Below are 16,022 nucleotides of genomic sequence, written 5' to 3'. Positions count from 1 at the left end.
TCCAGGATTTGTTTTGTGGATAAAACGATAGATTTGAGGTGGACGTTGTGATTTTTTATTTTTATTTGACTTTAATGGACCATAGAAATAATGAAGCCCTTGTTACTGTATCGTTGCCACGGCTACCTCTTTGTTGTGACTATTTTCTTTGACATTTGCAAATATTCTTGCAGCACAGTGATGCATCAGATACCTGTGTCTGTGTTTGACCTCTGACCTTTAGACTGTTGACAGCCTATTATCAACACTGGTGCAGTCAGTTCATGTTTATGTACATTTTCTCATCTACAAAGACATTTAACACACAAATGTCATATGTTGATATTTTAAATGATTCCAATCACTGTGGGATACTTAAAGATTTCATTTGGCTCCTGATGAACGAGTTAAATGTGGGTTTTAGTCTTTATGGACACAACATTTAATAAATAGGGCTGAAAATGGACTGTAATTTAGAAATGCTAGAAACAACTCACATTTTTCACTTCTAATGATTGTCTTAGTGTTTAACACACTATATTTTGATAGTGACACTTCAGAGACTTTAAGTTTGACCACAAATCCAAATATCAATAATAATGAAATAAAATAACCACAAATCAAAGACGTTATACCTGCTCATTTCAACAAACATATCTACTAACCATTATTTTCAGAATCACTTCATCAGTGGATTATATTCCCCCTAATACATATACATGTTGAACGTAGCTGTATTATATATATTATTGGTTATAGAGATACACTAACGATACACTAATCCATGCGTTTGACGACGGATTAAAACAAACATTAAAAACAAGCAAACGTTGAAAACCCAGTAAAACACAGCAACTGGTGTTTATTGTCAAAGTGTAGGAGTAGGACAACGTTATATATGTGCATAATTCATTATTGTGACTAACTGTGCAACAAACTACGCTACAGTATATACAGACATCTATCATTGAACTGTTGATAGCTTGGATGACAGTTATACTGTATAACAGTAAATCTAAGTTGGCCCGGTTTGCTTGGGCCGGAAAGTCTCCACAGACTTTGGTATCATCTGGTGTCAAATGTGGAAACCAAAAAACAAAAAAAGTGACTCTTTACTCTTACACTGTAAATATCAGTCGATACAACTAAACACGGCCATTTAAAAACATCCACATGAATATACTCGATGCAACAAATGTTATGCAGAAAACAAAACAGCTTTTTTTAGCCCCTCCCACCCACACCCCCACTCTCTTTTTATCTTTGTAAAATCCAGTCAAGGTTAAACAAACATTTAAATGTTACATATCCCCCATAAAAAGTAAAAAGAGAATAATGTTATTTGACGATGAGAACCACGCCCCCCCCGCCCCCTCCCCCCACCCCCGGTCTACATAGCAACGATGCTTTGTGAAAAATAGAACTATTGTATAGTGAACTAAACATTTACATGATTTTACAGGTGGAAAGAAAAACATTGTTTTGACATAGTTTCATTTTTTTTAGAATAGTAATAATAATAATAATAATAATAGTAATAATAATGATAATAATAATAATAATAATAATAATAACACAGCCCCCACAGTCTTATGAACATGCTAGGATCTCTTAGTTACTCACTCTGATGCGCGTCCATGTGACGTCAGGCTGATCATCAGCCTGTCACAGGGTTGTGGATGAATGAATTGTGTTTACATGTTGTGTGTGTCTTGCATGTCAATGTAGGTGTGTGTGTGTGTGTGTGCGTGTGCGTGTGTGGTGCATTCACAGGCTCAACAGTCTCCAGAGTTATGCGAATGTGGTCCAGTCTCCATTTTCCAGTCTCTCTGCTCAGGGGCCTCGACCTGGCTGTGGTGGGAGGAGGCGGCGGGGGACAGCGACATCTGTCTGCGGGGGTTCCCGCTGTGCATGGTGTTCCAGTGGCGCTTGAGGTCCGACGCCTTGATGAAGGCTTTGTCGCAGGAACCACAGTTGAACGGCCGCTCGCCTCGGTGCTGCCGCTCGTGGTCTTTCAGGTGGGACTTGTGCTTGAAGGCCTTTTCGCAGATCTGGCACGCGAAGGGCCGCTCGTTGCTGTGGACCCTCTCGTGCCTCTTGAGGTCGGGCCCCCTGATGAAGGCCTTGCCGCAGACGACGCAGCGGTGAGGCTTGAACCCTGAGTGGATCTTCAGGTGCTCTTTGAGGTGCGCAGAGGTGGTGAAGGCTTTGGGGCAGTGCTCGCAGGCGTAAGGACGGTTGGCAGTGAGGAGACGCTCCTTTTTGGCATTGTGGTCCAAGGGCTTAGTGCCCGTGCTCTGGCAGGAGCCGTGGTCGCGGTGGCCGTAGAGGAGATACTCCAGCTTCATGTCGCTGGAGGAGGAGGAGCCCCAGTTGTGGCTGTGAGGATCTTTTGTCATGTTGGTGTTGTAGTTGTGTGGCTGCGTCACATGCGAGGCTCCCGGCCCCATGCTGTCCATGCCCTGGTCGTAGAAGCTGTTCTTCCTCACCTCCTCCATGGCCAGCTCCTTCAGGATGGCGTCCTGAGCTCTCATCACGTGGTCGCCCGGAGCCTGGTTCTCTCGGGTCTTCATGTTGGTTAGTTCACGTTTCTGTGTGCACAGGTTATCCAGGAAGTTAATGCCAAGGATTTGACCGGACGACATCATCATATTGATGTCCTTCTTCCTCACAGCGAGCCTGGCCGTGTACATGTAGTTGAGCACCTCCTCAAAGATGTCGGAGCGGATGAAGTCCAGCTCCACGATGGAGTTATCCTCATCGCTCTGTTTCTTGAAGAGCTTCTTGAAGTAGTTGCTGCAGGCTGCCAGGACGCAGCGGTGAGCCCGGAACTCGATGTTCTCCACCACCACCACCACATCACAGTGCTCACCCTCCATCCTCTGCTGGTTGAGCATCTTCAGGAAGGTGGCTTTGTGGTCGTAGTCGATATATCTCAGTAAGTCGGACATGATGCAGGTCAATAAGGAGGATCCTGCAGAGGAGACAGAGTAAAACATCAGAGCAGGAGGAGGAGGAGGAGCTTCATTTTCACGTCTCTGTGACGTTACAGCACACTTTGACAGGTACTTTACTAAAGTAACCTGCAACACACTAGATGGGCCAAGGAAAAGTCACTTTAGTCACGGATTATTACCTTAACAACGGCCACGAAGGCAACATTATGACTGTTAACTACCAACCCACTAACCTGTAAGCGACGTAACATTTGAAACGCACAGAGTTAACAACAGTAACTTAGTTCAACCACGCAGAAACCCCCGAAACACACACACACACACGCGCGCGCGCGCACACACACACGACAGGCCCGAGAGCGACGAAAGCCGCGGCAATGTCAATAAAAATGCGCTAACAAGCGGCGGAACACAACACACGCACTTTCCTTCACTTGCACTAAACGTTTTCAGCGGCGTGTTCGCGTGTCAGTCGCGTCGCGTGTTCGTGGATCAACGTGAGCAGGAATATTTCACATTTCACTGCGCCCAGCCATTTTGCTCAGCGAGCCTCCATTGGCATGTTCCTGGTGCGTTCACGGCAGTTCTCCAACAGCGGAAAGAAGAGCGCGTCAGCGGCGGAGCGGCGAACAACAGGCGCGCGGGACACGTTTCTGCGCCGCTCGCAGCGACAAACGAGACAAAACTGTAGAGAAAATGTTAATACCCGAAGCCTGAGTGCGATTCCAGTGTTGTCACGCAAGGCAGTCGACGACGATCCTAGAGCTGTCGTTTTTCCTCTTCCTCCTCTTGTTGTTACTGTTTGGTTGCACAGGAAGCGCCGCATTGCTCTGCTGCCACCTACAGCACGGGAGAGAGTACTGCGCTACAAAGATCGTCTATAGACGAGACGATGGCTGCAGCGGAGGCACTTACAGAGTTTCACCATCTGAATGGGGAACTACTGAAATACAAATCACGATATAACGCTACTGACTATTGTTTATCTTCTGTAATGCATGCGTGATTGAAGGTTAAGTTACAATTCAAACAACTGTTTTGAATGTTTGCTGTATTTCATCATGTCTAGGACAAACATGGAGGTCTGATCGCTGCATAAAATCCAACATCATCCGGCCTCATGAAACAAAGCAGAGTGGGAGCTCTTACCTATTGTTTTTCTCTGCGGGAAACGCGCATGCACAGCAGGGGCGGGGCTTCTCAGGCTTCGTCATAACCCTAACCCTGCTTCTTTTTTAGTGTTGGTTTAATTAGTAATTCATCATCTAAAGCTTCTGTCACACTCAACAAATTCAAATAAACACATTTATTGTGCTGTATATCATTTTCAATACTCACTCGTAGTAGGTTTAGTTTAGTTCCTGAGGCCATGAAATCTGTCTGGTCTCATTAATCATGAGAAAATTCAATCTTACACAAGTTTCTGCATACGTGTAATTTCAGGAGATCAGATATCAAAGCTTATGACGTAACCTTGGTAACCTTGGTTTTGACTCTGGTTCGATATCAGTGCATCTGTTCTTTTTAAAGGTCCAATATGTAAAACTGTGTGACATCTAATGGTGTTACAGAGTTACACGAGTGTCACATCAGAGAACTCTGAAGCTCACGACTTTGAGACTCCTGTTCCAAGTGTTTATGCATATATTCAAACATACTCACTTCAATCAAAAACAACATTTAACTTCAAGACTTAAGAGGAAAAACAACATATAACCTTAAGAGTTAAGAGGAAAAACAACATTTAACCTTAAGACTTAAGAGGAAAAACAACATATAACCTTAAGAGTTAAGAGGAAAAACAACATTTAACCTTAAGACTTAAGAGGTGCATTCAGGCGTCAGTGCTGCTTTCTCTAGTTTGAGAATTGAGAAAAAAGCCAGTTGAGGGATAAAATGTGTTTGCCACTTTTATTTCATTTTTGAGGAAAACATGGCTGTACATGAACGATATTCACGATACAATGAAACACGAGGGAGGCACACAGAGGATCAGGAGGGTGGTTTTGGGTAGATGACAGATCCTTTTTTTTTGGCTTTGCATGTGGTTTTGGGCAGAGCTTGGCAAACCGAACCCTTTTTCCTCACAGTCACACAAACCTGGTGGACGTGTGCTGCAGCCGATCAACAACCCCGGCCTGCGCAGACACATCAAGTCCTCAGCGTTTGCCAAGACCTTCAGTGGTGGAATCAGATGATGAGAAACAATAAAATACTGAAATGATCGTTTAAAAAAAAGAAGAAAAAAAGGAATTCAAGTAGACATTAAAAAAAAACCATGACTGTGACAGAAAAGTTGCTGTTTTCTTAGGAAAGCTCTGATATGTACAGTTGTGGGCTGTGAGTGACGTACCTCGCGGAGGGAGAGTCATGTGGTTGTGGAGTGAGTGAAGCGAGGGTTACATAGTGTCTGCTCTCTTTAACATATACAGCCTATGGCGATTTTAAAACTTTCTGGACTGATGGCTTTTTATTTCATAAATAAAAGGTTTGCTACAATAATTATTCTCAGTAATCATAAAAATGCTTCAGAGTCATAAGGCAGTGAAAGCAATGCTGCACACAGGGTTTTCAGCGTGCAGGCGGATCAAGGACCATTTCTTTTAAAATCGTACTAATGCGACGTTGCGTCCTTCTCATGCACTAAATGCACTGGTTTATATTGCAGGTGATGGTTGCGACCGGCGGCGAGCTGCAGCTTTAGGAGAGTGAGGAGGCTTTTCTCGTCTTCTGAGAGTCCTGGTGTGATGTGAGGAGATCTGGGATGTCGGAGTAGTGGGAGGCTGAACCCGGAAAGAGCCACTCGGCAGTGCTACTCCTGCAGGAGCAGAGCAAACAGCAGTTAGTGCATCCTGCAGGCTTTGACGTCATCTTGTACCTTCAAGTGCTGCAGTGCATCCTGCCAAAGACTGAACATGAGAGCGATACAACCAACAAACACACAACGAGGCTACAAAACAGGCCAGTGTCACAAATGAATAGAACACAGAAAACACAGAAAACAACCACTATCGGTTTTTTAGGGAATGAAGTTTTGATGAAACACATCACGGTAGTTTTTAGAAACTTCCTTCATCAGAGTGAAGAGAACCGTTCTTTGTGTTTGAGTATATCGATAAGATATTGTCTTAGAGTTTGAATAGCATCATATTGTGATAAGGTTTAAACTTGTAATGTAATAAACATCATTTACTATGTGAAATATACATAATGATTCATTATAAATATATTAAAACACAATTATTATTTGTGTTATAGCAGAATTATTATTGCCCCGCCACGTGTTTGAGCAATTTACAAAGAATCTAGTGAAGGTCAAAGACAAAGATTCATCAGTAACGGAAATAACCATGAGCTGAAGTTTAAAGAACAAAGATGGAAAAAAAGCTGCGTCACGTGTGTGTCTGTGTCTGTGTGTCTGTGTGTGTGTGTGTGTGTGTGTGTGTGTGTGTGTGTGTGTGTGTGTGTGTTGAAGCTCTTACTTACTTCTGGCTCTTGTTTGTACCCAAATGTTTAAATGCACTTATTGTAAGTCGCTTTGGATAAAAGCGTCTGCTAAATGACATGTAATGTAATGTGTGTGCGTGCGTCCTTGTGTGTATCCACCATGGATACTCACACACACACACACACACACACACAAAGCATTCCCATCTGGTGAGTCCCACAAGTACACACATGCACATCTGCTCACCTCACACCTGCAAACACACCATCTTTCCCCTCAGAAGCTACTGAAGCAACAACCCTCAACTAAACACACTGCACACTTTAGTGCCAGAGAAAACCAAGAAAACCGAGAAAACCGAGAAACCAAGAAAAAGAAAAGAAACGTGTGCTGCAAAGACAAGGACGGACATGCTGTGGTGTAATGACACTGAGAGGCTCCATCATGCAGCTCCACACCTGACACACGGACATGTTCAGACACAAATGGCTGCATTTGTGAGGATTTGTTTTGTTTGAAACGCTGCCACAAGGAATGCTGACCTATTTCCAGCCCTGCCACATGCACGCGCACACACACACACACACACACACGTGCACGCACACACACAGAAGCGCAACAGAGTGGAGCTTTTACTAAAGTAAAATAATGAGACCCAGAGATACAGTGATAACTCCAAGCTAAATAAATAAATACATCTGATATGAGACAGTAACTTAAAGCTTTAATTTGCCAGTGTTTGAGGCTGATGTCGTTCAGTCTAATATTTAATGTTCTAAAACACAATGTCAGGAAATGATCTGAATTATCAAAAGTCTACAAACCAAATGTTTGTCCGTTTGAAAATATTCAAATTTAAGAAGCTTGTTTGAATGATTGGAGAAACACTAAAACTGATTCCTAGTCAGCTTAAAAAAATATGTATTACATATTATTATATGAATTCTTTTGCTGGTATAAGTATAAAATGGTACAACACACAAGCCTTGACATTTAACCTGATATTTCTTGTCAGAAGTGAGTAGAAAGTTGACTGAACATTCTGAGAAGCAGGAGCTGGTTGAGCCAGTATTTCATGGCTCATCACTGCCTGTGTCTTTGTGACCAAACACAATGTAGACACAACAATGCAGAGTCCATGAGGGCTCAGTCATTTCCACACAACAAGGGAAAAACTTGTTTCCAGCAGGGGGCAGTGTTGTCAGCAAACTGGGAGACATTGCATGACACTGGCAGCAGCATTACTGTAAGGGTTTGTAAGCCTCAGTAATGTCCACTGTGTGCACGCACACGCACACGCGCACCAGCCGACCTTTTCCCTGCAGAGGGAGCGGAGCTGAGACGACCACGACAACAACGACAACAACAACAACAACGACAACAACAACGACCACATGATGCTTTAAAAACCACAGAAACAGCAAGTGCTGAAAACCAGCATGTCTGACAGTGGACAGCAACTCAGAGAGACAATGTGGGGAAGAAAAGAAAAGAAAAAAAAAGGTAAAATTAAAGAAAAGAAAAGATAAAATTAAAGAAAAGAAAAGGTAAAAATTAAAGAAAAGAAAAAAGAAAAAAAAAAGCCCATTCCAACTAAACTCAACCAGACTGAAGCGGACAGTGCCGGGACCAGGACTGAGGCCTCTTTGGTCTTACCTGGGTCAGTCCTCCCCCTCCTCTGGCGTGATCTCTGTCTCTTTATGTACCACTACTTTGGTCACTGACATGTCAGGATGCTGTTCTTTAGCCTCCTTTATGGCCTGAGCCAGAGCCTATATGTGGGAGTGCAGTGCCAGAAAGGATCACCAGGGGGAGACAGAGAACGGGAAAGGGCAGGGAGGGAGGAGGATGTTGAATTATTCACCTTTAGTTACACTTCTCATCTCAGAGTTCATGCTGTTTTGTTTCAAACATCACATGCTCATTTTGGGAGGAGGGGAATTCCTGAAGGGTGACTGACGTCAAAAACTTTATTCATTCATGCTCATTGAGACAAAATGCTAAAAAAATGCTAAAAACGTGAAGACACCTGATCGTGGTCGATGTCTGCGTCTCCCGTGATCACAATCCTCTTCTCAATCCTCGTCTCTGATATTCCTCCTTTCACCATCTGATCGACACAATCAACACAATTCAGTCCATTTATTCAAAGAACATTGAATGTGTTTCAATGTCAAGTCATTTTTGATCACACTTTCAAATAAAGCCATTTTATCATGGAAATTAACTGCTAATAAATAATAAATCAACGTTTTTGGGATTATTCAGTTCAACTAAAATGAAGAAAAGTCATTATGACTCAAATGTAAATAATGTAATGTAAATAATCTTAAACTGTAAAATCTCTTTCTATTTCTTTAGATTGTGGTTTTAAAGTGTGTTTGAACCCCGACCTTTGTGATGTGAGTGGTTGTCGTGGTGCTGGTGGTTTCTGAGGTGATGGTCTGAGCGCTCAGCAACACGCCGGGGTCTGCGTCACCATTACTGTCAACCTGGTGATAAACACTTACATCTTTACACACGTCTGCACAAACACACAAAAGAACAACGCTCGACACAATAAATGTTTCACAGCGTTGATGACCATCGAGGAGACGCTGATCTTCTTTATGCAGGATGTTCAACCAGGAGTCCACAAAAACCAGGAGTCCACAAAGTCACATTTTCCAATGTCTGACGATCTTGGAGTTTATTTTGTGTGATTTCAGATATTATTTGGCGACAGGAGAAACACGATCACTGTCGCAAGATCTTTAACGTTACGTGTGTGTGTGTGTGTGTGTGCACGTGCTGCCATCGTTGTTTTTAACAAAAATAATAAAACTTACTTTTCACAGTCAAACCCTATGGACAACGTTTACTACCTCATGAAATCACAATTAAGACTTTATAATCCTTTTTAAGGGCCTTCATTGATTTATCGACTGTTAATACTTTGTTTGAATAATGTTGAATAAGTTTACTAAGTTTAGAACTTTGGACGAGCTAAAAACAAACATGTGACTTATAATAAACAGAGAAAAGATCTAATATTCAGTCATATTTAATCAGCGATGAGAGCAAACAGTTAGTTTGGTTAATTACTGTCACTCAACAGTGGAACATGAGGCAGAGCGTGTTCTACAAGAGGAACACAGAGCAGAACCTTGACCCTTGACCCTTGACCCTTGAAGAGGAACACAGAGCAGCATGGATGTAGAAACAACTGCCACTGGTGTGTGTGTGTGTGTGTGTGTGTGGACGCGGTCCTGTACCTCTGCAGCCTCATAGGTGATGGTTTTGGTCTCGGTGTGAACCACAGGTATCTCTTTGGTTCCTCCCTCACTGAGTTCACCCTGGGGGAGGAAACGAGGGACACATTTATATTCATTATTATTATTTATATTCATGAGGGAGTACAGCGACACCAAGCTCACTATTAAACACAAGACTGGACTTTAAACAGCACTAGGATGTTGGACACAAAATGAAATGGACACTGACTGTACGGCTTAGGGCGGGGCAATATATCACTGTGTGCATCAGTGTCGTGACATGAGACAAGAGCCACTCTTACACTGTGGACACGGTCGTATCGTTATCACATTTATTCTATTCAATAAATGTGTGAAAAACACATGGAATCAACAAAACTAATTCATAATTAAATAAAAGTCATTTAATGACAATTGTTGCATGTTTGTGTTAAAGCAGAATTTGACCATATTTATAGACACGTAAACACTAACGTAAATATCTTTCCTTTAACGTCAAATAAATAAACCTTTTCAGGTATGAAATGAAAAGTGCATTTAAAGATCATGTAATACAGATGTTTTATTGTAGCGTGTATTATTTACAGTGTACCGTCACTCACTCTCATGAGTCCAGCTTTATATCCTCATATGTATATATATATATATATCTACTAATTCATCATCCAAACAAATCTCTCCTCCTCCATCTTCTCTGTCTTCCTTTCAGCCTCTAATGAGAGTGGGAGTGTTATTGAGATGAATACCCTCCCCCTCTCCATGTGAGTGGTGTCATCACAGAGACTCCTCCTCCTCCACACATGCACCCTCCCCCTCTCGATGTGAGTGGTGTCATCACAGAGACTTGAGTTGTTGTTGTTAGGTTCACATATGAACACGCTCTGTCACTGAGGCAGTGCCAGTACAGACAGCTATTATTCTTATTATTATATATAACTGTTATTCTTCCACACTCAGGCTAACACAGTGTTGTAGTGAGGTCTCAGTGTTCACCGCTGGCTCTGCTGACTCGGCGGGCGCTGCCTCCGTCTCCTTCTGCTCTGACTCTGCCGACGTCTGTGGAGAACAAGGATACGATGAACTGGTGACTGCACGACAAAAAAAACCAAAAAACTAAATTACATGTTAAACACATTAAAAACAGGTAAATCTGTTTGACACCAAACCTACGACAGAAAAAAATGCTGATGTTAGTCATAAACAGAATCAGAATGATACTTCAACGGGTTTTAAGATCATTTTTGTGGACCAGAGAGGAGGGGTCACCTTTTGGGAGGAGGGGACCCATCCCAGCGTAGACTGACGGACACAAGAAGACAGAAAAACAGAGGACAGTCAAAAGTCACAAGAACACGCAAGAGTGAAGGGAAAGAGGAGGTGGGAAAACTAAGGTTTCAGTTTCAATGTATGGAATACTGTCAGAAAGCTCATTAAAATGCTCAAGTTGAACAAATGTTCGCAGGGTTAGAGCTGCATGTTTGGGCCAATATGTGTTTGTTAAGACGAGTGGAATCTCTTTTCAGGTAAAGCCATACATTATTTCATCTCCTCAAGAGATGAGGAGGCAACAGGGGATTTGGGAGGATGAGGAGGGGAAAGCTGCAGCAGCTGCACGGGCTCAGGTCGATGAAGGCTCTGCTCTGTCTGTGAACAGGAAAGAAAGGAATGATGCAGTTGAGCCAAATGTTTTTCTGTTCATTCATCAGCTGCAGTAGCAGGAGAATGATTTTAGCTGTCAACAAAAACAAAAACAAAAAGAAGAAGAAGAAGAAGAAGAAGCAGAAGCAGCAGCAGCGGGGCCTGAACGCAACACAAAGCAGCATTAGGCGAGTGTTGAGGTGAAGTTAGCCATGCACAGCACCTCGGTACACTGTGGTTAGACTGGTTTAGCTGCTGCTGCTGGTGGTGGTGGAAACATGGAGAGGGGCTGCAGCCAATACTTTTGTTTCATACAGTACCACGGCTAAAGACGCAGCTGAAGATTCAAAAAGTGAGTTCTGAGTCGAGTCGGACTTTGACTTTTTGCTCTGGGCCATTTGTTCAAAGGTGAAGATTTGGGCTTTGTGCTGCAGGCCGTCGCACGTCTTCATCTCTCTGACTTCCTTTGCAGACACACAGGTGACCTCAGATGTCTCGACCTTCACCTCCTGCGATATCCATGACGCCATGGCCTTTTTGGGCGAGTCCATGCCTTTAAACAGAGTCATGTCATCAGGTTTCATATCAATCTTCAGACTTGGAGTCTTGACTTCATTTGTCATTTGGGCTTTGACGACAACAGCAATGTCATCTTTAACAGTTTCCTTGTCTTTAGGTGCAGACAGTAAACCGGTGTCTTCTGTGTCCTCTCCAGGGACAGCCGTGTTTTTGCCCTCCGTGTCGTCTTTCAGGATAATCAGAGTCCCTTTCTTGTCAGTGATTGCCTGGGACACTTCCTGCCTGACGGCTCTGGGGCTGATCTTCACCATCGACCTCTCAGACACCTCATCCTGGGAGTCGGGCGTCTTCTCTTCCGCCTCCCTGAGGGTCCCATCGATGAAGACGTCATCATCCATAGTGGTTGATAGACTAATCCCGTGAGGCCCAGAGGAGGTCGCACCTTCCGTTACAACACTATCCGCCATGTACTTCACCAGATATCCTGTGGCCTGGGGAGACACTTGGCTTATTGGTAAAGAGTTGTTTGAGTTAATTGACAAAGGGAAAAAAAAACAAAGAGCCGAAATACGGCAAGAAAAAGACACACACTTCAAATGAGGTCCACAATACTGGGGCAGAGATGGAGTCTTGGCTTTAAGTTTCTGTTATGAGACACTTGAATTTATGATGAAATCAAATAAGGACGTAGTTTTCCCTTCTCAAACACTTTATTTCCATTATTTATGAGAAAATGTTTGGAGCAAGGTCATGGAAAAAAACAGAAAACATTTCAAAGCACCACAATCACAAAAATGTCAAAGAGTTTTTACCTCAGTGGCTTTGGGCTCCTCCTCCTCCTCCTCCTGTTTCCTCTCGTCTCCAGCAGGCTCCTCGTCTTTAGTCTGTGGAAAAATCAAACGTCACTCACACACTGAGACAGACACAGAAAAATGGACATGATCTGGGACCACAGCTCCTTCAGAGGACCGTCCATAAACCGCTACTGTTCAGAGTCTACAGTCAATGATGCTCATTAACGCTGTGTTATCACATTCAGTTACGCACTGCAAATAAAACAGAAGCTCAGAAAAACCTCCAGAGTTCTGGCAACAATCACAACAACAACAATCACAACAACAACAGAAACAATCACAACCACAACAACAACAACAAATAAAACAGAAGCTCAGAAAAACCTCTGGCAACAACCACAACCACAATAATTACAACAACAACAATCACAACAACCACAACAATCACAACAACAACAACTAAAACAGAATAAAACAGCTCAAAAAAACCTCCAGAGTTCTGGCAACAACAACAACCACAACAACAATCACACCAACAACCAAAATCACAACAACAATCACAACAGCAACCAACAATCACAACAATCACAACAATCACAACAACAACCACCACCACAACAACAACCACACCAACTACAACAACCACACCAAGAACCAAAATCACACCAACAATCACAACAACCAAAACCACAACAATCACAACAACAACCACCACCACAACAACAACAATCACAACAACAACCACACCAACTACAACAACCACACCAACAACCAAAATCACACCAACAATCACAACAACCAAAACCACAACAATCACAACAACCACCACAATCACAACAACCACAACCATCACAACAACCACCACCACAACAACACTCACCAGCACAACCCCAACAATCACACACACACACGCACGCACGCACGCACGCACACACACACACACACACACACACACACACACACGCACACGCACACGCGCACACGCACACACACACACGCGTGTGTCTGTTGTGCTGTGGGGACTAGAGCGTCTTACGTCCTGCGGCTCCAGAGGTTCTATCATGGGCGCTTCGTCTGCTCGGGGCGAGTGGGCGGAGGGTGAGGAGGAGAGCCTCTTCTCCCACTCCGTCAGGCCCGGCTTGCTGTCGCCCGTCTCCAGGAAGGAGCGCTTGAGTTCACTGATGTTGGTTTGATGCTTGGCCACCTCCACCGGAGGCTCGGTGTCCTGCAGCAGCCGCAGCAGTCAATCATGATACATGTGAGATGAGGGAGGAGCAGGAGCAGCGCGGCAGCAGCAACAACGGCCATGCTTTATGAACGCAATGGTAGCTTAACATATCCAATGGGTTTCCAAATATGTTTATCAAAATGTGCAGGCCACACACACACACACACACACACACACACACACACACAGCAACAGGTTCACATACATGAGCTGTAAGTACCAGGGTCATTGAGGGAAACTACACGGCGTCATGCACATGTTCACAGATTCAGTTAAACACAACACTCCCAGATCTCATTAGACGTCAAGTTCTCTCTGCAAAACACGGACTTTTCACCAAAATAAATGTGGATGTTCACAACAAGAACACCGTCATGGAACAGTAGCAGAGCTACCTGCAGGTTACACCTCCATGTTATCATTTAGGATTCCTTGACACAAAAAAACACTGGCATGCAGATTTCAGTCATGCGCTGTTTTCTTACCAACCTCTAACATCAGATTACTATGTCTGATAAACACGTTCTCCCCTGTTACTCGTCTTATGAAACTATACTGAGAAAGGGAAGAGGGGAGAGGAAGTGTGTTAACGTTCAATTTAGGCTCTTGTTCAGAGAGACGAGAGCTTTGAATTCAAGGCCATCAACGCAGTCACTGGGAAATATGTGAACTTCAACTCAGGCATTGAAGCAGGAAAAGAAATGTGACTCCACTGTTTGCACAAAAGCACTTGAGAAATGAGCAGGAATGGTGTGTGTGCGTGTGTGCGTGTGTGTGCACGTGTGTGGTATGATAATGTCAACAGCAGCAAGCAAGCTGAAGCGCAGGGATGACATGACCTCAGTGCATCTGCTGCTGGTGTGATGCACTGAGCGGGGCCGGCAAGCGAGCCCAGTGTACCTGAGTCTGCATCTCAGAGTCGTCCTCTGCTTCCGACTGACAGCAAGTAGAAAAGGAGAGGGACAGAGAGCGTGAGATGAGGGAGACACACAGAGGACATGTCCAGTGAAAGGGAAGACAGGGATGCAAGCAGAGACGTGGACATGACTGTTTGTAAAACACACAGTGGGCCTAACAGCGATCATCATAGTGGGGCACTGCTTTTAAATCCTTTGGATATGGACTAAGTTAGTGTAAGTGTGTTGTTCTAGTGAAACATGGGAAGCATTTGTTATGTCAGTGTGACACATGTAATTAAACATTCCACCAGCCTGCAGCTTGGCCATGCTCGGCTCTTCTGAACAGGTAACTGTAGAGGTAAATATATATTTATATGTATGTAAAAATAATATATATATACACACACACATATATATATATATATATATATATGTATATACATATACAGTATATGTCCACATAAGTAAAAGTACATGTATGCATGTTTACAGCTACTGTATCTCTGGACTATGAAGAACTGTGAGAGCGTCCCGACACAGGGACCACGTTCTTTGGGGAGTGGAGCTGAGGGGGCGGGGCTTGGCAAACACTCAGGGAATGGGACGGTGGAGTTCATTAACAGTCATTTTAAAACATTCCACATGCATTTGACATTACACCTGTGATCCAGCACATTCTTTGCTCTCTTCTTGGTCTGTACACACACACACACACATTCATGCTGAATAGGACATTTTCCCCCTGATGTACAGACCTCTGTGGCGGTCATCTCTCCATCAAAGGCAAAGTCAGTTTGTTCGCTGTCTGTCTGCTTTCACAAAACCGTTTCCAAGTGGCAAGCAATAAAAGAAAAGAGACGAACCCAACGCAATTTTAAATCCTTGAAAAGAACCAAACTGACACACTTCTCATACAGACAGACATTGTTCAGTTTCTGTCAGCTTCACAGCATCAGACAACAGTGAAAAACAGGAGCAGAAGCAGGACGAGGAAAAAAGAGAAGCAAAGTAAAGCGAGCAGAAACACACTCAGAGGAAGTAGAAACCTTCAGTCAGTCACTTTGACATAGAAATCAAATAGGATTCAATTGGCCGACGCTAAATCGTGGTGAACACACCAGAGAAAACATGTACAACATGTCGTTAAAATTTGGATTTGACAATTTAACCTGACTTTCAGGCCCCGCCCCCTCCTCTGCGTGCATGTTGATGTGTCTTGAGTCGTCAGTCTCTCACTGCATCACAACACATTTACAAATCTCGGCACAGCCGTGAGACACTTCTCTGAAAGGATGAACGCTCTCGT

At 43.6% G+C, this 16,022-nt stretch overlaps 2 protein-coding genes across 23 annotated transcripts in view; both read right to left on the bottom strand.

Moving 5' to 3' along the window:
- Window positions 1-1,354: 1,354 nt before the first annotated feature.
- LOC131468617 (zinc finger and BTB domain-containing protein 14-like) lies at window positions 1,355-3,750 on the bottom strand. The gene is made up of 2 exons (XM_058643514.1): window positions 3,643-3,750; window positions 1,355-2,953 (listed from the first exon to the last, which is right to left on the bottom strand). Exon 2 carries the CDS (start codon window positions 2,928-2,930, stop codon window positions 1,755-1,757), a length of 1,176 nt encoding a protein of 391 aa, XP_058499497.1. The 5' UTR covers window positions 2,931-2,953; window positions 3,643-3,750; the 3' UTR covers window positions 1,355-1,754.
- A 1,083-nt stretch (window positions 3,751-4,833) lies between these two features.
- epb41l3b (erythrocyte membrane protein band 4.1-like 3b) overlaps window positions 4,834-16,022 on the bottom strand; it is a 46,130-nt gene continuing 34,941 nt past the window's right edge. For 4 of the 22 annotated variants that reach the window (XM_058613069.1, XM_058652811.1, XM_058652184.1 and 1 more), the window contains 13 exons: window positions 15,472-15,528; window positions 14,718-14,753; window positions 14,307-14,372; window positions 13,626-13,814; window positions 12,608-12,679; window positions 11,597-12,286; window positions 10,905-10,937; window positions 10,632-10,694; window positions 9,639-9,719; window positions 8,778-8,876; window positions 8,414-8,494; window positions 8,041-8,156; window positions 4,834-5,754 (listed from right to left, as the gene is read on the bottom strand). In XM_058613069.1, coding sequence (XP_058469052.1) covers window positions 8,046-8,156; window positions 8,414-8,494; window positions 8,778-8,876; window positions 9,639-9,719; window positions 10,632-10,694; window positions 10,905-10,937; window positions 11,597-12,286; window positions 12,608-12,679; window positions 13,626-13,814; window positions 14,307-14,372; window positions 14,718-14,753; window positions 15,472-15,528 — 1,578 coding nt within the window. In that variant the 3' untranslated portion in view covers window positions 4,834-5,754; window positions 8,041-8,045. The remainder of the gene's footprint in view (window positions 5,755-8,040; window positions 8,157-8,413; window positions 8,495-8,777; window positions 8,877-9,638; window positions 9,720-10,631; window positions 10,695-10,904; window positions 10,938-11,596; window positions 12,287-12,607; window positions 12,680-13,625; window positions 13,815-14,306; window positions 14,373-14,717; window positions 14,754-15,471; window positions 15,529-16,022) is intronic. The other 18 variants (XM_058653654.1, XM_058614662.1, XM_058654436.1 and 15 more) reach the window with 14 other exon arrangements.

The sequence above is a fragment of the Solea solea genome, chromosome 1 (genome assembly GCF_958295425.1).
Source record: "Solea solea chromosome 1, fSolSol10.1, whole genome shotgun sequence".
In the NCBI taxonomy this organism is placed as follows: Eukaryota; Metazoa; Chordata; class Actinopteri; order Pleuronectiformes; family Soleidae; genus Solea; species Solea solea.
The sequence above is the reverse complement of the archived record's forward strand: the minus strand, read 5'-3'. Positions and strand labels throughout refer to the sequence as shown.